Source organism: Delphinus delphis, chromosome 15, assembly GCF_949987515.2.
Source record: "Delphinus delphis chromosome 15, mDelDel1.2, whole genome shotgun sequence".
Classification (NCBI taxonomy): Eukaryota; Metazoa; Chordata; class Mammalia; order Artiodactyla; family Delphinidae; genus Delphinus; species Delphinus delphis.
The window spans coordinates 26,705,442-26,727,903 of record NC_082697.1 but is presented as its reverse complement, the minus strand read 5'-3'; the positions used below and the strand labels follow the sequence as shown (position 1 = coordinate 26,727,903).

General features: G+C 40.6%; 1 protein-coding gene across 1 annotated transcript; it reads left to right on the top strand.

Moving 5' to 3' along the window:
- The first annotated feature begins 3,890 nt into the window (after nt 1-3,890).
- Nucleotides 3,891-21,987, top strand: LOC132438573 (beta-defensin 36-like). Its single transcript, XM_060032806.1, has 2 exons — nt 3,891-4,008; nt 21,754-21,987. The coding sequence occupies exons 1-2, from the start codon at nt 3,951-3,953 to the stop codon at nt 21,897-21,899; spliced, it is 204 nt and encodes a 67-aa protein (XP_059888789.1). The 5' UTR covers nt 3,891-3,950; the 3' UTR covers nt 21,900-21,987.
- Nucleotides 21,988-22,462: the final 475 nt, after the last annotated feature.

Sequence of the window (22,462 nt, the reverse complement as noted above, 5' to 3'; positions counted from 1 at the left end):
GGTGCCAGATGTGAGTGGAAAAACTTCGAGTCTTTCCAGATGAAGCCCCAGGCATTTTTATTAGATGCTGTTTTCTCTACAGTTTGGGATTAATTAAGTGATTATTATATGTGATAGAATGGTCATTAACAATTACTGAGAAGTTACTCTTTTTCAAGTATTGTCCTAAGAACTTTATGTGTTTAATCTTTTTAACAATTCAGTGAGCTAGATAACATTAAGATCTCTTTTTATCTGTGAAAACCTTAAGCCCATAGAGGTTAAGATATATATCAGAAAGCTTACAATTTGAAGGTCAGGGACTCAACCTAAGTCTATCGGACTTAAAAGTTCATGATCCTGGGCTTCCCTGGTGGTGCAGTGGTTGAGAGTCCGCCTGCCGATGCAGGGGACACAGGTTCATGCCCCGGTCCGGGAAGATCCCACATGTCATGGAGTGGCTAAGCCCGTGAGCCATGGCCGCTGAGCCTGCGCGTCGGGAGCCTGTGCTCTGCAACGGGAGAGGCCACAACAGTGATAGGCCCATGTACCACAAAATAAATAAATAAATTAATTAATTAAAAAAAAAAGTTCATGATCCTGGACTAGTATACAGTAGGGGCTCGATAAATTCAGAATAGAGTGACATGAGTGAAACAAAGGAGCCAATCACAAGAAAATCAGGAAGAATATTTCAGCTGAAGGGAATAGCAAGCACAAACAGGTTTAGTGTGTTCAATGGAAAGAATAAAGGCCAGCATGGCTGAAGAGTAGGGAGTGAGTGGGAATTTGTATGAGATAAACCCAGAGAGGTACACAGCAGCTGTATCAGGTAGGCCAGCGAGAAGAATTTGAATTTCATCCTAAATTACAAAGGATAGTCATCAGATAAACCAACATCATCTAATTTATATTTTTAAATGATGATTCTGATCAGTGGAGAACGGAATGTCCAAAAACAAGGTTAGAAGCCCTGCCTGAATATGAGAGTGAAGGAGAGGTGGTTCCCTAAAGGAAAATCAAGGGGCTGTGACTAGAAGAAAGGGACATCACTGCTGAGCACGCAGATGGCCCCTACACAGGCCGGGAAGTGAAGTTGCTGGAGTGCAGGGCATGCACATTTTAAGGATTTTGGTATTGGCAAACACGCTTCCAAAAAAGTTGCACCAGTTTGCATTTTCATGATCAAGATATTACTCTTTCCCTATATCATAGAAAATTCTGGAATTGTTAATAAAATTGAATTCTTGCCAATTTGGAGAAATGATACCTCACTGTCATTTGAATTTGTTTTTCTTCGATTCCTGGTTAGAATGGGAAGTTGGTCTTCCTGACTCACCACGGACAGGCTATGATGTCAGAGGTGTGCCTAGGGGAACACACGTGGTAGAGCCTTCCCCTCTTCCCTTGTCCTCTGTGACTAAGATGCTCACTGTGGTTACACATATTTTGGCGTCCTCAGGAGGCTAACAAAGGCTTCAAAACCAGAGCTAAAGTAGTACATTGACTATGCAAGAAACAGGCCCAGAGGCAGACTGTGGTTTTTGCAAGAGCCACACGGTGTATTTGGGAGTTGGGGTCAAGGGAAAAGACCTCTGACCTAACTGTTTCAGAGACTTGGAGACTGAAGGCAACCCAGACTACCCTCAGGTGCAAACCCAATTACCTTGCCCTGTTTGGGTGTTTAAAACATAGATTCCCGCATTCTCTTACTTTTTATGTCATTTCAGGATCTAGAGAAGTATACATGATGCTTCCCTACTGCAGATCTGCCCCAAATACCTGACCGAAGAGACTGAGGCCCAGAAAAAAAAGTGATTCTCCCAAGATGACACAGAAAGTTAGTCACAGAGTCAGGACTGTATATTTTCAGCTCTGCCTTCCCCACCCTCCACACCAAAATCCTATATATATCCAGGCTTTTTTTTTAATGCTTATTTTATGTATTTATTTAGTTTGGCTGCACCGGGTCTTCGTTGAGGCATGTGACATCTTTTAGTTGTGGTATGTGGGCTCATAGTTGCAGCACGCCAACTCTTAGTTGCAGCATGTGGGATCTAGTTCCCCGACCAGGGATCAAACCTGGGGCCCCTGCACTGGGATCACGGAGTCTTACCCACTGGACCACCAGGAAAGTCCACTATCCAGACATTGTAGACAGTAGAGTCTCTTCTCTCAGGAAGGAAAGATTCCAACAGATACATTTCTGCCCCATTCCCTAGCCACCAGAATAGAAAATTGCATTTTGCAATTTTTTATAGCTTTGTTGAGTAGACAAAAGACTGCATATATTGAATGTATACAATTCAATTAGTTTGAACATATGCATTTGGTGATGTTTTTGTAGCACAGCCTGACGGGTACTCAGACAGCCCAAGCTAGGATGAAATTACATTTTACAATTCCTTTCCCTGTATGGAATTGAGTTAAGCTTTGCCACAAACTCTTTTCTTTTTCTTTCTTTCTTTTTTTTTTTTTTTTTTTGCAAGAGATTGGGGAGGTGGACACGAAGCAGCAACCTTGTGCTCTGAAGGTTGTCATTGGTTAGAGGTGGTGAGGGGTGTCTACGGGTTTCAGTCTATCCTTGCTGTTCTCTGCTGCATGTCTACTCTCCTTCCCAACTGTCAGCCCTGTTGACCAAGCGACCAGTCCCCAGACCCTCCACTAAACACTTCTCTATGAACTCAAACAGGCAGTAGTTTTGAAGAGCAAACAACCTTTCACGGACTTCTACACCAGCTCCTTCAGTGACCCCACTACCACCCAGAAAGATCTTTACTTTCCCAGCTCCTCCCACCATTGAATAGAATCTCATCCTTATAATAAATTCCTTGTTCCATAATGCTGATAGCAGTTCTGCTGCTTCCCTGATTGAGCCTTAATTATGTTTGAAAAAATGAGCCTCCTTAACAGAAGTGAACGACAGTCATGGATTTCCAGGCCTTAGGCACTGAGTCCCTTCCTAGCTACTGTCTCCTCTTCATTGTAAAGCTTTTAGAAAGAGTTGTTTACACTTCTCTCTTTCTACCTTTCAGTCTTCAACCTCCTCAATCTGTTTTCTGCCCTTACAGAAATGGTTTTCAATGTTATTTTGTCTTGTAAGCCCTATATATGATTTTATACCCTTGACCTCTGTATCAAATAGGGTCCAATCAGGAAACGGAAGCCACGTAGGATATTTAATATAGGGAATTGGTGACACTGTTGTCGGAAGGCAGAAACAGCAAAAAGAGGACCCTGAGGAAACAGATATTAGTAACCACAGAATGCAGCTAGCACCCTCAGGCTGCAGGAATTGAGGGAAGAGAACGGATATTCAAAACCTAAGAGTTCAGAGGAGGGACCCCCCCCCAATAGCTGGTTCTTGGACCTCCGAGGAAGGGGCACAGCCTGGCGTCCAGAAGGCCTGACCCCATGGGTAGCCCTCAGATGACAGGGGGCTGTGGCTGCTAGTACTTCTGAGACGGCACAGCCAGGCTGGTCAGGGGAGCTTCATCTCTTACTACCGTTCTCCTGCCGGTTTTCGCCCCAGTTACATCATACTTCTCATATTCAACACCAACAGAAGCCTTTGTACAGACTTTCCTTTGCCTGGAACACCATTTAGTCTCATCTGCCTGGCGTTTTTGTATTTATTCCTCAAAGCGCTGTTCAGTGCCACCTTCTCGGCGAAGTTTTTCCGGACCTTCCGGACTCCGTGTGCGTGGCGCCCCCTTGTGATCCCTTGGTTGGAGGTCGGACCTTGTTGCTTGACCTAAATGAAGAAAAGAAAGCGTGCCACTTCAGGACGTGTGGCTGCACTCTGTGGGGCTCAGGGGGCGCGGGGGCTGTACCCACGGGCGGCTGAGGGCACGTGCGGGTGACATCTGTTCCGGTTGGACCAAGGGAACGGGAGCCAGAGAGGCCAGAGCTCTCCCCCATTAGCTTTGCCATCGCATTGGACTTGCAGCTTCACTAGGCCACTTCCAGCCATGAAGCTCCTTTTGCTGACTCTGGCCGCACTGCTCCTCTTGTCCCAGCTCACTCCAGGTAACCTGGACCTCTTCAGGGGAGGGGGAGGTGTGGAGAGTGAGACCTGGTCACGGAATCCCACGGGCAGGGGGGATGAAATAGCATTTACAACCCAGAGTGCCGTGAGCTGTGATAGAGGGGATCTAGGGTCCTGGGGTGCACATGGGAGGGACCAGCCCTGGCTGAGGGCCAAGAGAGTCCTCCCGGAGGGATACTCTTGAGTCCTGAAAAGTGGTTAGAAATTAGAAGGGGAAGGAGAAGAGGTGGAAGTAGGAAGGGTGTCCCGGGCAGAAATCCTCTAATGCAAAAGTCCGGATGTGGGAGAGAGCACTGTGCCTTCAGTGAGCTGGCACAGAACGGAGGGGTGGGTTAAGGGTGCGGCAAGGGGTAAGGCTGAGGAAGCACTCAATGTCCAGGTCTTGATGAGCCTTGAATGCCAGGTGGGGGAGCCATGGGAAGGCTGAAGCAGAGGGGGGCCATGGTCAGACTTGCCCATTCCACCAACTCTAGCATACCTACCTGGCCCCTCTTGCTCACCTGGCAGAAATTTCTGCCCAGCCAAGGCTTTGAGCTCACCTGTCCACAGGGTCGGAAGGTGTGCATTTCCTCACCTCAACCCTTGTATTTTGCCTGTGGCAAATGCCTGAAACACCACTCAGCTGGGGATAGACAGGAAAGCCTTAGAACCCAGGTTAGAAACTGCTCAACCATTTTCTAACTCTGTGACCTCCAGCAAGCAGCTCAGCGGCTCAGAGCTGCAATTTCCTCACTTCTCAGTCTGCTGCAACAAAGGCGTGTATATAGTAATATCAGTTTGGGGGCACAACATTGAACACACTGAAATTTGGGTATGCAAAAACAAGTGTAACTTCTTCATTTTATATAACTCATCTAAATTTTCCCAGGAACTTCCATCCGGCTGATGGGACAGTTTAGGGGGAGGGTTGGTGGAGGGCACTTAGGAACTGTGCCTAAACTCAGCAGTTAAATAAATATTCATCAGTCCTGGTTTAAAACCATTTCAAGTTAATTCAGTCTCTTTTGAATAAATACTCAGTCTTTGAGCACTTCTCCTTCTGCTCCCCTGCTCCTTCCCAGGATAGCCCCTGGGTTCAGGAGAAGGTAACTTGATACGTCATGATTTAATTTATTGGTTCATTCAGTAAACATGATTGAATGGATTTCATGTTCTAGGCACTCTGATAGGTGCAGGAGGTAGCACAGTGAACATATCAGAACAAAGCAAGGTAAGCAAAGTCTTCAGCCTCTCGGAGTTTACATTCTACTGAGAGAAACAGAAAAAATTTTTAAATAACTGAAACATACAAAATGTCAGGTGGTGAGTATAATGAGCAGAATAGGTGAGAAAGGGGATAGCAAATACCTGGGGGGTGTGGATTTGCTGTTTTAAAGGGGTGCTCATGGAATGGGTCACTGTGACCTGAGGGAGAATAAGGGGTGATCCATGTGGATTTGTGGAGAAGAACATTCAAGCTGGAGGGAACGTGAAGTGCAAAGATCCTGGGGCAGGAGCGTGAGGAGGTAGGGCTCGGCGCTGGACCTTCACTGACTTCTAGGACGATGTCCCTCATTGTGTGTGATCCCGTGACTGATGAAACCTCTTGGTCCTGTCGAGAGCCCCACTGACTCAGCCCTTCATCTCAGCCAAATCTTCCATCCGATCCCTAGGTTTAGGCTGTTCACACACAGCCCCTCCCACTGCCTTCTGCATAGGGATCTACTCCTGACGGGTCTCTCAGGCTCGCAGATCATCACTGGTTTTCCTGTCTTCACTAGAGACACAAGGGAACTTGGGGACCTTCTGGGTCTATTTTATGCCACAGGAGAGGAGAGGGAGAAGCTCAGCCACTTCCCTCAGCCATTTCTAAAACCCCCTCCAGGTGGCACCATAATGTGCTGTGCCGATGCTGTTAGCAATTTTCCTGGGCTGCAGTCTGAGGGCAAAAGGTAAATGCCCTCTTCTCTGGCAGTTTCTCCAGACCAATCTGGGTGTATGTAGCAAGAGATTCTTTTGCCCCTGTCCTTCTCACATTACTTATCTCTGCTTCCTAGATGTTCAGGTCGACCAGCAGGCCTTAGTGGGGGAGGGGAGGAAGGCCTCTGTCTCTAGCTTGCTGGTGGGTCCATCGTCATCCTGGCTGGCAGAGGCAAGGTGTGGGCTCTGGTGGAGCTCTAAGGCCTCCTCCTGCTGCTGCTGCAGGAAGTGGATTTAAGCACTCCAGTTTCCCCTAGGGAGAGTATTTCCCTCTACTTCCTATTGGGTGTGGTGATGGTAAAGGATATTAAATGGAAGTTTCTTTGGCCGGACCCTCAAGCCTTTGCCTCCCGTGGCTTATGGTGAGGTGGTATTATCTGAATCTACCAGGCTCAGCTAATAATATATAAAGGAGCTCTTTGAAATTTGGAAATCCCTGACCTTTCTAGATAAATTTCAGTTCTTAAAAGTATTATCTTGTGGACTTCCCTGGTGGCACAGTGGTTGAGAGTCCGCCTGCCGATGCATGGGACACGGGTTCGTGCCCCGGTCCGGGAAGATCCCACATGCCGCGGAGCGGCTGGGCCCGTGAGCCATGGCCGCTGAGCCTGCGCGTCCGGAGCCTGTGCTCCGCAACGGGAGAGGCCACAACAGTGAGAGGCCTGCGTACCGCAAAAAAAAAAAAAAAAAAAAATTGAGATTTCATTGTTAAATGGTGGGGATTTTTTTCTTACCTTTTTTGTAAAATAAAACACAATTACAGATACTGAAAACCACATAAAACAAATGTGCAGCTTAATGAACTGTTATAAAGCGCACACCCTTGTAACACCATCCAGGTCAATAAACAGAACATTGACAGTCACCTCAAAAACCCCTCCACCTATGCCCCATCACAACTGTCTCTCTCCCCAAATTAAGTACTATCCTGACTTTTATAGCGATCAACTATTTGCTCATCTTTATAGTTTCATTGCCAGGGCTGCATCCCTAGAAACCCTATTTTTGCCATGCTCACTTTTAAAATCTAATATTTCTTAAGATTTTTAGTGTTTTAATTTACTGGTTATATCTTCTTCCCTTTCTTGTCTCTATAATTTATCTGTTGGGTCATTTGACCCATAGTTTCCCACAGTACAGATTTTGCTAACCGCATATTCAAAGTGAATTCAACGTGTTCCTCGGACCTCTGTATTTCCTGCAAATTGGTGACTGGATCCAGAGGTTTGATCAGGCTCAAGTTCTAGGCTTTTTGGCAAAACGTTGGGGGATGGCATTTGCCTTTTTCATCAGAAGGCAAATAATATGTTTGTTATCTCTCTTTCAGTGACAAATTAATGCTCAAAGCTGAGATGCGTTAATTCTTTGCCTATTGCAAAACGGTGATATTCTATTATGTGATTTTCACTAGTTAGCTGGAATACTAATATAATAAAGACACTCCTCATCATCTACTATTTGGTTATGCAGCAGTACAGTTCATGTAAGAAAGACAGAATAAATGCTTGGCGATTTTTCTTTACATATGAATCTGCAAGACAATGATTTCTTTTCCTATCATCCACCAAATGTGACAAAATAGTTTTTAATATCATCATAAACTCATAGATTTAAATATATTTGATGACTTTTCATTCATTGCAGTCTTTTTTTCATAAGTTTTTTATTTTATTTTATTTTTGGCTGCTTTGGGTCTTCATTGCTAAACGCGGGCTTTTTCTAGTTGCGGCGAGCGGGGGCCACTGTGTTGTGGTTCGTGGACTTCTCGTTGCGGTGGCTTCTCTTGTTGCGAAGCACGGGCTCTAGGTACGTGGGCTTCAGTAGTTGTGGCATGCAGGCTCAGTAGTTCTGGCGCACGGGCTTATTTGTCTTCCCGGACCAGGGATCGAACCGTGTCCCCTGCATTGGCAGGCAGATTCTTAACCTCTGCGCCCCCAGGGAAGTCCCCACTGCAGTCTTTATTCTTACTGAAACTCAGCCAGTGGAAGCCTAAGCCTTATTTTACATACCCCTGTTAGTCTTTGGTAGTTTCCTTGTGATAAAGTCCATCTTATAAACACCACGAGGACACACCTGCGGTCTGACAAAGTTAAGCATATTAACTTACTGAAGCAAAGGAAGATACACACCAAAGGAACTGTGGAACATCTCACCAAATGAAGGAACAAATAAGGTTATTATAGGACTAAGGAGAATAGCAGAGTTTTAGATAAAATGTAAATGAAGCAGAGTTTGGTAGACTTCAAGGGCCATAGGATGGTGTGTAAAGAGGTTAACATCTGTTCTAGGTCCCATTTCCATCGGAAGTACAAAATTAAGAGAGATGTGGAATTTTATATCCCCAAACTCTTTCTCTGACACTCTGTCCCTGGCTCTGAAATCAAGGTTGTTCTTCTGTATAAAAAGACTTGATTCCTCAGGGAAAAATGTAACGTTCCAGCCTTGCCGATATGATTTCAGATACAAAGATTCTGATAAGTGTGGTTTGAGAAAACAGGGTTTCTTAGCACTTCGTCCTTTTATTAATTTACAAAAGCAGTTTCACTGGTACACAACTGGTTATCTGGTGTGACAAGATATTCTGGGCTTATCTTGTACAACTCCTGCACCAGACCTTGAATTAGCCATTTCTTCAAAAAGCCCTAATTTTTTAAGTAGGAAAATGGTATTTAAAAACTGTGATCTAGATGCTAGAGACATTAATGCTACTAAATTAGCCCTTCTTTCTATATCTTTTCAGAGCAGGTGAGAAAGTCAACACATTGAATATATGTGAAATACCTCATGATTTCATATTGATAATTCCTATTCAAAGTGAGGACTTCAGGATTTGTACTTAAATATTCCATATTACTTCTGTATGTTCTTTCTTCCGCACCAATATTCTCAGATATACTGTGTACTTCTTCGGCATTTTCAAGTCATCTTTTATTTGAAGAAGGTTTTCTTGAATTATAGTTTGTAGTATTTTTTCTGACATCTTGCTCTGATTTTCTTTCTCAAGGCCTCACCTTGTCTCTGTTGAATCTCCTTTCCCTATCCTCAGTATTTGTCACCTTCTATCGATTTTTCTCACCTTCTATCGAATTTTTTCCTTATCATTTCTTTTTCACCAGTTTTATTGAGTTATCATTTACATAAGATTAAATGTCCACATTTTTAAAAATTTATTTATTTTATTTATTTATTTTTGGCTGCGCGCGCGCTTTTCCTAGTTGCGGCAAGCGGGGGCCACTCTGTTGTGGGGCGTGGGCTTCTCATTGTGGTGGCCTCTCTTGTTGGAGCACGGGCTCTATGCACGCAGGCTCCAGTAGTTGTGGCTCACGGGCTCTAGAGTGCAGGCTCGGTAGTTGTGGCGCACGGGCTTAGTAGCTCCGCGTCATGTGGGATCTTCCCGGACCAGGGCTTGACCCCATGTCCCCTGCATTGGCAGGCAGATTCTCAACAACTGCACCACCAGGGAAGCCCTAAATGTCCACATTTTAAGTATACAACATGAGTTTCAACAAATGTATACATCCAGGTAGCCACTACCACAGTTGTAGTATAATACACTTCCGTTACCCCAAAAAGATCTCTCATGCCCCTTTGCAGTCGCCTCCCCAGTCCCCCAGCCACCAGCTATGACTAATCTACATTGTGTCACTTTAGTTTGGCTTCTTAGAATTAAACAACAGAATGGCTTTTGTGCCTGGATTCTTTAACTTAGCATAATGCTTTTGCAATTCATCCATGTTGTTCATGTATCGATATCTTGTTACCCTGTGTTGCTGAGTAGTATTCCATTGTATGAATACATACCACAATTTGTTTATCAATTAACTAGCTGTTAGATATTTGAGCAGTTTCCAGTTTTTAGCTATTATAAATAGAGCTACTATGAATGGTCCAATGAAGTTTTCATTTCTCTAGAGTAAATACCTAAGGGTGGAGTTGCTGGGTTGTATGATAAGGCTATGATAAAATTTATAAAAAACTGCAAACTGTTTTCCAAAGTGGCTATACTATTTTGCATTCCCATTCGCAATAAGAGATTTACAGTTGCTTCACATCATTGTCAACACATGGTATTGTCTGTCTTTTAATTTTAGCCATTCTAGTGGGTATGTAGTTTTAACTGTTGTTTTACTGATGGCTAAAATACTTAATGACTAATCATATTAAACACACTTTGATGTGCTTATTTGCCATGTATATGTCTTCTTTGTTGTAGTGTCCACTTTTAATCAGGTTTTTTGTTGAGTTGTGTGTTCTACATATTCTAGATAAACATTTTTTAAAAGATGTATGCTTTGTAAATATTTTCTTCCAGACTGTAAATTACCTTTTGATTTACTTAACAGTGTCTTTTGAAAGGTAAGAACTTTTAGTTTTGAAGAAGTCCAATGTGTTCATTTTTTCTTTTGTGGCTCATGTTTTTGTATCTTATCTAAAAAAAATCTTGCTTGACACAAGGTCAGAAACATTTTCTCCTATGGTTTCTTCCAGATGTTCTATTGTTTTAGCTCTTACATTTTAGGTCCATGATTCATTTTGTGTACAGTGTGGGGTAAGGGTTGAGTTTCACTTATTTACATATGGATGTGCGGCATCATTTAATGAAAAGAATTTCCTTTTCCCCCTTTGAATTACCTTGGCACCTTTGTTGAAAATCAGTTGAGCATATAGGTTGGGATTTGTTTATGGACTCTTTCTGCCATTCCACTGACCTACATGTCTATTCTTATGCCAATACCACATTGTCTTGGTTACTATGACTTTGCAGTAAACCTTAAAATCAGGTACTGTGAGTCTTCCAACTTCATTCTTTTTCAGATTGTTTTATCTGTTTTAGGTCAATTGCATTTTCATATAAATTTTAGAATCAGCTTTTCAATTCTACAAAATAGCCTGCTGGAAATATTCTTGGGACTGCATTGATCAATTTAAGGAGAATTGAGATCTTATCAAAATTAAGTCTTTGAATCCATGAACATGGTATCTCTCTCGATTTCTTTATGTCTTCCTTTCTTTCTCTGAAATGTTTTGTGGTTTTTATATTTTGCATATTGTAGTAGGCTGAATAATGACTCCCCAGAGATGTCCAAGTCCTAATCCCCAAAACCCATGAATATGTTACCTTACATGGTAAAAGAGATTTTGCATGTGTCTTGAGATGGGGAGATTATCTTGGGTTTTCTGGGTGGACTCAATGTAATCACAAGAGACCTAATAAGAGGGCAGCAGGAGATCAGATTGTGGAGGAGAAGATAAGACAATGGTTGTAGTAATGTAAGGAAGTGGTTATAAGCAAAGAATTACAGGTAGTTGTTAGAAAGTGAAAAGGGGAAGAAAATAGCTTCTGCCCTAAGAGTCTCCAGAAGGAACCAGCCCTGCTGGCACCTTGACTTTAGCCCAGTGAAACAATAAATTTGTGTTGTTTTAAGGCACTAAGTTTGTGGTAATTTTGCTACAGCAGCAATACGATATGAAACTAATACACATATATTTTGTTAAATTCATCACTGTTATGTATTTTTAAGCTGTTGTAAATGATATTTTTAAAGGTTCAGTTGTTTGTTGCTAGTGTATTGAAATACAGTCTTTTTTATTGAAGTAGAGTTGATTTACAATGTTGTGCCAATCTCCGCTCTACAGGAAAGTGACTCAGTTATACACATACAGACATTCTCTTTTTTATATTCTTTCCCATTATTGTTTATCACAGGATATTGAATATAGTTCCCAGTGCTATACAGTAGGACCTTGTTGTTTATCCATACTGTATATAATAGTTTGCATCTACTAATCCCACACTCCTAGTCCATCCCTCCCCCACCACCCCCTCCCTTGACAACCACAAGTCTGTTCTCTATGTCTATGAGTCTGTTTCTGTTTTGTAGATTGGTTCATTTGTGCCATATTTTAGATTCCACATATAAGTGATATCATATGGTATTTGTCTTTCTCTTTCTGACTCACTTCACTTAGTATGATAATCTCTAGTTGTATCCATGTTGATGCAAATGGCATTACTTCATTCTTTTTTATGGCTGAGTAGTATTCCACTGTATATATGTAGCACATTTTCTTTATCCATTCATCTGTCGATGGACATTTAGGTTGTTTCCATGTTTTGGCTATTGTGAATAGTGCTGCTATGAACAGAGGGGTGCATGTATCTTTTTGAATTATAGTTTTGTCTGGGTATATGCCCAATAAAAAAATGGGCATAAGACCTTAACAGACAATTCTCCAAAGAAGACATACAGATGGCCAGTAGGGACATGAAAAGATGCTCAACATCACTAATTATTAGAGAAATGCAAATCAAAACTCTAACGAGGTACCACCTCAAACTGGTCAGAATTACCATCATTAAAAAGTCTAGAGGGCTTCCCTGGTGGCGCAGCGGTTGAGAGTCCGCCTGCCGATGCAGGGGACACGGGTTCGTGCCCCGGTCCGGGAGGATCCCACATGCCGCGGAGCGGCTGGGCCCGTGAGCCATGGCCGCTGAGCCTGCGCGTCTGGAGCCTGTGCCCCGCAATGGGAGAGGCCACAACAGTGAGAGGCCCGTGTACCGCAAAAAAAAAAAAAAAAAAAAGTCTAGAAATAATAAATGCTAGAGAGGGTGTGGAGAAAAGGGAACACTCCTACACTGTTGTTGGGAATGTAAATTGATATAGCCACTATGGAGAACAGTATGGACATTCCTTAAAAAACTAAAAAAGAACTACCATACAACCCAGCAATCCCACTACTTGGCATATACCCTGAGAAAACCATAATTCAAGAAGAGTCATGTACCAAAGTGTTCATTGCAGCTCTATTTACAATAACCAGAACATGGAATCAACCTAAATGTCCATCGACAGATGAATGGATAAGGAAGATGTGGCACATATATGCAATGGAATATTACTCAGCCATAAAAAGAAACGAAATTGAGATATTTGTAGTGAGGTGGATGGACTTAGAGTCTGTCATACAGAGTGAAGTAAGTCAGAAAGAGAAAAACCAATACCATATGCTAACACATATATATGGAATTTAAGGGAAAAAAATGTCATGAAGAACCTAGGGGTAAGACAGAAATAAAGACACAGACCTACTAGAGAATGGACTTGAGGATATGGGGAGGGGGAAGGGTAATCTGTGACAAAGTGAGAGAGTGGCATGGACATATATACACTACCAAACGTAAAATAGATAGCTAGTGGGAAGCAGCCGCATAGCACAGGGAGATAAGCTTGGTGGTTTGTGACCACCTAGGTGGGTGGGATAGGGAGGGTGGGAGGGAGAGAGACGCAAGAGGGAAGAGATATGGGAACATATGTTTATGTATAACTGATTCACTTTGTTATAAAGCAGAAACTAACACACCATTGTAAAGCAATTATACTCCAATAAAGATGTAAAAAAAAAAAAAACTACAATGAGGTATCACTTGCTCTTATTTTTCTCACTTCTTAAGATATAAGTATTGATCATTGATTTAAGACCATTCTATCTAAAATACGCTTTTTAAAGTATAACTCTCCCTCTAATTACTACTTTATCTTGGTTCCACAAATATTTTTATGTATTGTACTTTTAATTTTAGTCAATTCAAACTTCTCGAATTTCTCTTCTGATTTCTCTTTTACCCATTAGTTATTTACCAGTACATTGTTCAATTTTCTAGTATTTAGGGATTTTCCAGGTGCATATCTATTATTAATTTTTAGTTTAACTCTATTGTGGACAGACATCACCTTTGTAAGACTTCAATCCTTCCATTTTTATTGAGATCCTGTATTACCCAGAATACATGGTATATCTTGGTATATCTTGAGATATACCACCAATAATATATCTTGGTATATCTTGAGATATACCACCAATGGTATATCTTGGTGAATATTCTGTGAGCACTTGGAGTGTTCTGTAAATATCTATTAAGTTAGTTGATAAACTCATTAGTTCAAGTATTCTATATCTTCTATTAACTTGTTCTATCAATTGTTGAGAAAGGAATGTTGAAATCTGAAATTATAATTGTGAAATTGTCTATTTCTCCTTTCAGTTCTTTCAGCTTTTTGTTTCATGTATTTTCAAGCTCTGTTTTTTGGTGTATTTGATTTAGGATTAATATGTCTTTTTGATAAATTGAGACTGTCATCATGAAATGACCTGTTTATACTTAGTAATTTAGTTGGTTCTGAAATCTACTTTTTAAATATTAGCATAGCTAATATGTTAATAATACTGCAGCTTTCCTTTGATTAGTGATTTCATGGTATTTTTTTATCTTTTTACTTTTAATATAGCTATGTCTCTACATTTAGAATGAATTTCTTATAGACAGCATGTGATTAGGTCTTGCTTTTTCATCCAATCTGACAATTTCTGCCTTTTAATTGAGATGTGCAGATCATTTATGCTTAATATAATTATCAATATGGTTGCATTTAACCTACCGTCTATTTGTTTTCTATCTGCCTATCCTTTCTTTGTTCACTTTATCTTCTTTGCTTCCCCTCTTTCAGATTACTTGACTCTTTATGATTCCAATCTGTATCCAGTATTGCCTTAATAGTTATACCTCTTTTTTTTTAATGGTTGCTCTAAGTTTTATATCTTCATGTTTGGATGGTTGCCAAATTGGTGTTTTTGTAGGAGGAGAGTAGTAATGTTGCTGACATTACTCTTCAAATCTTCTTAGTTTTTAAAAATCTGAAAGTCTATTTCTCCATTTGGGGAGGACTTTTGCTGTGTAAAGAATTCTGGATTGTCTTTTTTCCTTTTGTTGTTTTAAAGATATCTTTCTACTGTCTTCTTGTGTATGGTTTCTGATAAGAAGTCTTCTATTATTGTTACCGTTTTTCCCACGTACTTAATGTGTCTTTTCCTCTAGCTGGTTTTAAGATTTTTAACGTGATTTTCAAAAGTTTGATTATGTTATGGCTTTGCATAGCTTTCTTTCTTTTCTTTTTTTTTTTTTTAATGCGGTACGCGGGCCTCCCACTGCTGTGGCCTCTCCCGTCGCGGAGCACAGGCTCCGGACGCGCAGGCTCAGCGGCCATGACTCACGGGCCCAGCTGCTCCGCGGCATGTGGGATCTTCCCGGACCAGGGCACGAACCCGTGTCCCCTGCATCGGCAGGCGGACTCCCAACCACTGCGCCACCAGGGAAGCCCGCATGGTTTTCTTTAGATTTTATTCTGCTTGGGGTTCACTGAGGTTCTGGATTCTATGGGTTTATAATTTTCATCAAACTTGAAACTTTTCAACCAGTATTTCTTTAAAAACTGTTTCTGCCTCAGAATGGGAGAAAATATTTGCAAACCAATCAACAGACAAAGGATTAATCTCCAAAATATATAAACAGCTCATGCAGCTCACTATTAAAAAAACAAACAACCCAATCCAAAAATGGGCAGAAAACCTAAATAGACATTTCTCCAAAGAAGACACACAGGTGGTCAAGAAGCACATAAAAAGCTGCTCAACATCACTAATTAGTAGAGAAATGCAAATCAAAACTACAATGAGGTACCACCTCACACCAGTTAGAATGGGTGTCATCAGAAAATCTACAAACAACAAATGCTGGAGAGGGTGTGGAGAAAAGGGAACCCTCTTGCACTGTCGGTGGGAATGTAAATTGATACAGCCACTATGGAGAACAGTATGGAGGTTCCTTAAAAAACTAAAAATAAAATTACCATATGATCCAGCAATGCCACTACTGGGCATATACCCAGAGAAAACCATAATTCAAAAAGACACGTGCAGGGCTTCCCTGGTGGCATAGTGGTTGGGAGTCCGCCTGCCAATGCAAGGGACACGGATTCGTGCCCTGGTCTAGGAAGATCCCACATGCCGCAGAGCGGCTGGGCCTATGAGCCATGACCGCTGAGCCTGCGCGTCCAGAGCCTGTGCTCCGCAATGGGAGAGGCCACAACAGTGAGAGGCCTACGTACCACACACACACTAAAAAAACCCAAAAAGACACATGCACCCCAATGTTCATTGCAGCACTATTTACAGTAGCCAGGACATGGAAGCAACCTAAATGCCATTGACAGACTAATGGATAAAGAAAATGTGGTACATATATACAATGGAATATCACTCAGCCATAAAAAGGAATGAAATTGGGTCGTTTGTAGAGACGTGGTTGGATCTAGAGACTGTCATACAGAGTGAAGTAAGTCAGAAAGAGAAAAACAAATATTGTATATTAACTCACATATGTGGAACCTAGAAAAATGGTACAGATGAACCGGTTTGCAGGGCAGAAATTGAGACACAGATATAGAGAACAAACGTATGGACACCAAGCAGGGAAAGTGGCAGAGGGCTGGGGGTGGTGGTGTGATGAATTGGGCAATTGGGATTGACATGTATACACTGATGTGTGTAAAATTGATGACTAATAAGAACCTGCTGTATAAAAAAATGAATAAAATAAAATTCAAAAATTAAAAAAAAAAAAGAAAAGTTTCTGTCCCTCCCCTTTCCTCTCCTTTTGGTAATTTGATTGTATGTAAATTATACTGCTTATTATTGTCCCATGGGTCACTGATGTTCTGTTTTGGGTTTTTTTTTCTCAATATTTTTTCTCTCTACTTCCTTTTGGATAGTTTCTGTTGCTATGTCTTCAAGTTCATTTATCTTTACTTCTGCAGTGTGTACTCTATTGTTAACATCACTAAGTATGTTTTTCATTTAATATTTAATGTTTCATCTCAAGTTTTTTTAATCATTTAGGGGTTTATTTCAGTTTTGTTTGTCTGATTTTTACTACTTATAGGTATCATTTGAACAAATTTACCATTGGATAAACTAGAAAATTTTTCTTCTTTTTTTTCCAATATTTTTTATTGAAGTATAGTTGATTTGCAATGCTTCAAGTGTATAGCAAAGTGATTCAGTTTTATATATATGACTATATAGGTAACTTTTCAGATTATTTCCATTATAGATTATTACAAGATATTGAATATAATTCCCTGTGCTGTACAGTAGGTTCTTGTTGTTTATCTAGTTTACATACAGTAGTATATATCTGCCAAATATTTTCATGTGAAGTTTTTACATCTTTATTTCTCTCCTCATAATGTTCATGTTTTCCTCAATCTTCTTGAGCTTATGAAGTGTATTTATAATAGTCGTTTCATCATTCTTGTCTGCTAGTTCCATAATCTTTGTCATTTCTGGATCTGTTGATTGATTTTATCCCGGTTGTCGTTCATACTTTCCTGCTTTTTTTTTTTTTTTTTTTTTAATGCCTGGAAAATTATTTGGATTCTTTGCACTGTGGATTTTATACTTTTGGTTACTGGAATTTTTTTTTTTCCTTTAAAGAGTATTGGTTTTTGTTCTGGTATGCAGTAAGTTAGTTGGAATCAGATGAATCCTTTCAAGATTGGCATTTAATCTTTTTAGGATGGGTATGTGACATCCTTTAATCTAGGGGTAATTTAGCCCCACCGTGCTGAAGATTTTACAAGGTCTTTCCACTCAGGCAGGTGGGGACACAAGATATTCCCAGCCCTGTGTGATCGCTGGGAATTGTTTTGCCTACTTCTTTTTGGTGGTTCTTTCCTAGGCCTTTGGTAGTTTCCTCTTACACTTGCACAGATAATACCTAAAGACTAGAGGAGTGCTCTGCAGAGCTCTGTAGTACGCCCCCTTTGTGTGTGTGTCTCTCTCTGTCTGTGTATAGCCCCCTCTTCTTTGATTCTGTGACCCACAGATTCTAGCTGACTTGACCTCCTTGAACTCCTCGAACCTCAATTTCTATATCCTCCATTCAGTAAGATCACCAGAGCTTGTTTGAATTCCTCTTCCTGCACTACAGCCCAGAAACTGCTTCTAGTCCGTAAACTGGTGCAACCAGAGGGCTCATCTTGTTTGTTTCCCTTCTCTCCGGGATCATGTTTGAAAATCATTGTTTCCTATACATTTTGTCCAATTATCTTGTTGTTTAAAGCAGGAAAATCAATATGGCTCCTGTCACTCCATCTCAGCCTGAAGAAGATATCCCATTTCTTTTTTAAAATTTTTACATTTTTTCTCTTTTTTCTCTTCTATTTCTCTTAAAATATTGTCCGTTGAGATTATTTGCTTTTGTATCCCTTTCAAGTTAGACTTTTTTCTGAAAAGAATTTTCTTTAATTCCTAATTATATCTGTCACTGCACTTCTGAAATCTTTAATGCTAGCGGATTTTATAATATCTTATTTACTACATACAGCTCTCTAAGATCGGTGCTATTATGTCTTTTGTTTTCAAAAGAGAAAAATGAAGCTCTGTGAAGGGAAGTCACTTGCTCAATATCTCCCAGTTTACATGTGGTGGAGCTTTCAAATCCAGACTTTGGGGGTTTCAATAGGTGGGACAGTTCCTGGAGCAATCCCCACTGTCAAATTAAAAGTTCCATACCAATATTGTCTTAGAGTAGCTTTTAAGTTTTAAAGGAACTTAAAGAGTGTGATGGGTCAAACTTTTTACCAAGCTTCGTTTCAGGCAGTTGAGAAATACCCCACAGCCATCTTAGTCTCCATAATCCATCTGACTGAAGTAAAACCCCAGATTTCTCACAGTTTATTTTTTCAGGATCTGGTGCTTGTGATGATAGTTTGCTCAAGGTTCCAGAGAAGTTGTAAAAGATAATTTTTTAAAGTAAACTAATGATTCTCATACAGATATAAAAATGAACACATGTTAAAGATTTTATTTAACTCATAATGAGAGAACAAGGCAGATTTTGTAACTGGTTTAAAGCATAAAGGTATACACACACTACTATATATAATAGATAACCAACAAGGACCTACTGTATAACACAGGGAACTCTACTCAGTATTCTATGATAACCTATATGAGAAAAGAATCCGAAAAAGAATGAATATATGTATAGGTATAACTGAATCACTTTACTGTACACCTGAAACTAACACAACATTATAACTCAACTATACTCTACTAAAATATTTTTTAGAAAAATTTTAAAAAGCATAAAGGTATTAGTGGAGTAAGGGATTCTTGAAATGAATTTACAAGACAGAAACTGGTTCTTTTTTCCCCCATGGGGCAGAGGAAGGGAGGGAGTCAATTGAACCCCTCTGGAACAGAATTTACTTGAATATATAGGAAATAATTATTTTTGCATTACAATCATGAATCAAGAGCTCATAGAGATGTAAAACTCCCACGTAATCAGAATCAGATAACTCTGAAGTCTGTGACCTGTCTAGACCAGGGACTTCCGACACGGTTGGCAATGATTGACATTTTGGCACTGTTGGCTTTTGGGGCTAGACAGTTCTTTATTGTGGCTGTCCTGTGCATTGCAAGATATTTAGCAGAACCTTCGCCCTCATTAATCGCCAGTAGCACCCCACACCAGTTGTGACAACTAAAAACGTCTCCGAACATCTCATTGACAAACATCCCCTGGCGAGCAAAATTTCCCTATTTGAGCCAAGTTTTCCTCTAAAACACGAATTTTCCCTAGTCTCCCCCATACTGGTCAAAAAAATAATCTCAAAGAAAACTTGGTCTAAACCTACAACAGAAAGAAGGAAATAATAAACACAAAATGAATGAAATAAAGAATAGTCACGGCACCAAACTGCCTAAAGAAAGTAGTTTCACTGACACAGATAGAGGTTACAGACTTTATTCAGCTGATGGACATCAGGGAGCAGCTGAAGACCCAAGTCAGGGCAGCTTGGAGTTTTGATAGAATAAAGAGAAGAGAGGGGTGCATGTTCTTGTTTGGGCCAAGTAGTAGATTTCATCTTTGCTGCAAAACTTGTGTTTGGAATAATGAGAAACTTCCAGATTTTTGTGCCTCTTGGTTGAGGCCATTGGTGCAATCCCATCCCCAAAACTGTCAGAGCAGTTCTTTTGAGAGCTGTTTTTGCAAGTCTTGAGTTTGTCAGTTAGTCAAGATTCTGGGGCAGGAAAGGTATCAAAAACAATATGGGGGCTTCCCTGGTGGCGCAGTGGTTGAGAGTCCGCCTGCCGATGCAGGGGACACGGGTTCCTGCCCTGGTCCAGGAAGATCCCACATGCCGCGGAGCGGCTGGACCCGTGAGCCATGGCCGCTGAGCCTGCGCATCCGGAGCCTGTGCTCCGCAGCGGGAGAGGCCACAACAGTGAGAGGCCCGCTTACCGCAAAAAAAAAAAAAAAAAAAAAAAATATGGATGGCTGTTGCCAGGGGCTAGGAGGAGGGGAGAATGGGGAGTTATTGTTTAATGCGAATAGAATTTCAGTTTTACAAGATGAAAAGAGTTATGGGAATGGATGGTGGTGATGGTTGCACAACAATATGAACATATTTAATACCACGGAACTGTGCACTTTAAGATAGTTAACATAAATTTTATGTCATGTGTATTTTACCGCCATCTGAAAAAACGTAAGTACAGCCACCTTCTTGATGATAGGCCTTGGCAAAGACAAAACAAAACAAGAATAAGGATATGAAGAAACTGATGGAATTTCAGCCAAATATATATATATGTATAGTGTGTGTGTGTATATATATACATACACAATGAAATACTACTAAGCCATAAAAAAGAATGAAATAATTCCATCTGCAGCAACATGGATGGACCTGGAGATGATCATACTAAGTGAAGCCATATAGGGAAAGACAAATATCATATAATATCACTTATACGTGGAATCTAAAATATGATACAAATGAACTTATTTACAAAACAGAAACAGACTCACAGACTTCCAAAAAAAACTTATGGTTACCAAAGGGGAAAGGAGAGTGGGGAGAGACATAAATTAGGAGGTTGGGAATAACATATATGCTCTACTATATATAAAAAGAGATAACCAACAAGGACCTACAGTATAGCACAGGGAACTATACTCAATATATATATATATATATATATATATATATATATATATATATATATATATATTTTTTTTTTTTTTTTTTTTTTTTTTTTTTTTTTGCGGTACGCGGGCCTCTCACTGTTGTGGCCTCTCCCGTTGCGGAGCACAGGCTCCAGACGCGCAGGCTCAGCAGCCGTGGCTCACGGGCCTAGCCGCTCCGCGGCATGTGGGATCTTCCCGGACCGGGGCATGAACCCGCATCCCCTGCATCGGCAGGCGGACTCTCAACCACTGCGCCACCAGGGAAGCCCTATACTCAATATTTTGTAATAACCTATAAGGGAAAAGAATCTGAAAAGAATATCTAGCACTGTGCTGTACACCTGAAACTAACACAATATTGTAAATCAACTATGCTTCAATTTTTTTAATTATAAAAACAGTACAGATGAATGCTGAAAATATTATGCTAAGTAAAAAGAAGCCAGGCCCCAAATGCTGCACATTATATGATTCCATTGGCATAAAATATCTAGATTAGGCAAGTCTATAGCAAGGAGGGCATATTGGTGGTTGCTCAGGGATGAGAAGAGGAGAAATGAAAATGCTTAATGGGTGCAGGGTTTCTGTTTGGGATGATTAAAAAGTTCTGGAACTAGACGGTGATGATGGTTGCACAACATTGTGAGTGTAATTAATGCCGCTGGACTGTACGCTTTAAAATACTTAAACTGATAAACTTTATGTTATTTGTATTTTACCACAATTTTTCGAAAGGGAGAAGAAGGGAATAAAAGAGAGGACTAGGGTCAGAGTCAAAGGAAACTGAGCACCCTCTATCTCATCTGTTCTAATCCTTTTACAGACATTTCAAATCCAGAATCTACCTCTTCTTAGGACTGACACTGTCTCTGTTCTTCTTTCTTGTCAGGTAGCACCCGAAAATGCTGGAATCGTCACGGCAAATGCCGCCAGAAATGTTTCAGGAAGGAAAGGGTCTATGTTTTCTGCACAAATAATAAAATGTGCTGTGTGAAGCCCAAGTACCAGCCAAAAAACCTTCCATGGAAAGCTTAAGTTCCTTGAAACCTGAAGTCATCAAAAGGCAGGTGAAGCTACGCTGAGTCTGACCACAGTGGATTCTCAATCTCTGTCAATAAACACTTCTGGCTGACCCCTATGTTTGCCTGTTAGTCTATCCAGTGGTTCTCAGGAAGTCCTCTTATAGATGGTCCATTAAGTCAAAACTATTTTCATTATAATAATAAGACATTACTTGCCATTTTATCTCACTTTCTCACAAGTGTGAAATTTTCTGGAATCTACATGACACACAATAACATCACCATTCTGGCAGCTAATGAAAGGTGTGCGTATGGATCCTTACGTTTTTAGAATTTTTTAAGATAGAACCTTAAGGTATAAATGTGTTCATTTTCAGAGATTCACTCAGGTTGTTCTCAGTAATTCTATGGTACTCTTATTAGCTATCTTTAGCTATATTATTAATCTCTGGAACCTCGTTATCATCTAATAAATCACTGCTTTGAAATTCCAAAATTTTCCTTTTACCTATGTGGAAACACAACAAAAACTAAAAACATTTTGTTGTCTGCAGGATCTGGGAGTCCCAGGGCTGG

What these genes read in the sequence shown, in the direction of transcription:
- LOC132438573 (XM_060032806.1), top strand. Translation starts at nt 3,951, where the DNA reads ATGAAGCTCCTTTTGCTGACTCTGGCCGCACTGCTCCTCTTGTCCCAG. An exon ending in CTTGTCCCAGCTCACTCCAG is followed by an intron (nt 4,009 to 21,753) that starts GTAACCTGGACC and finishes CTTTCTTGTCAG; the next exon opens with GTAGCACCCGAAAATGCTGG.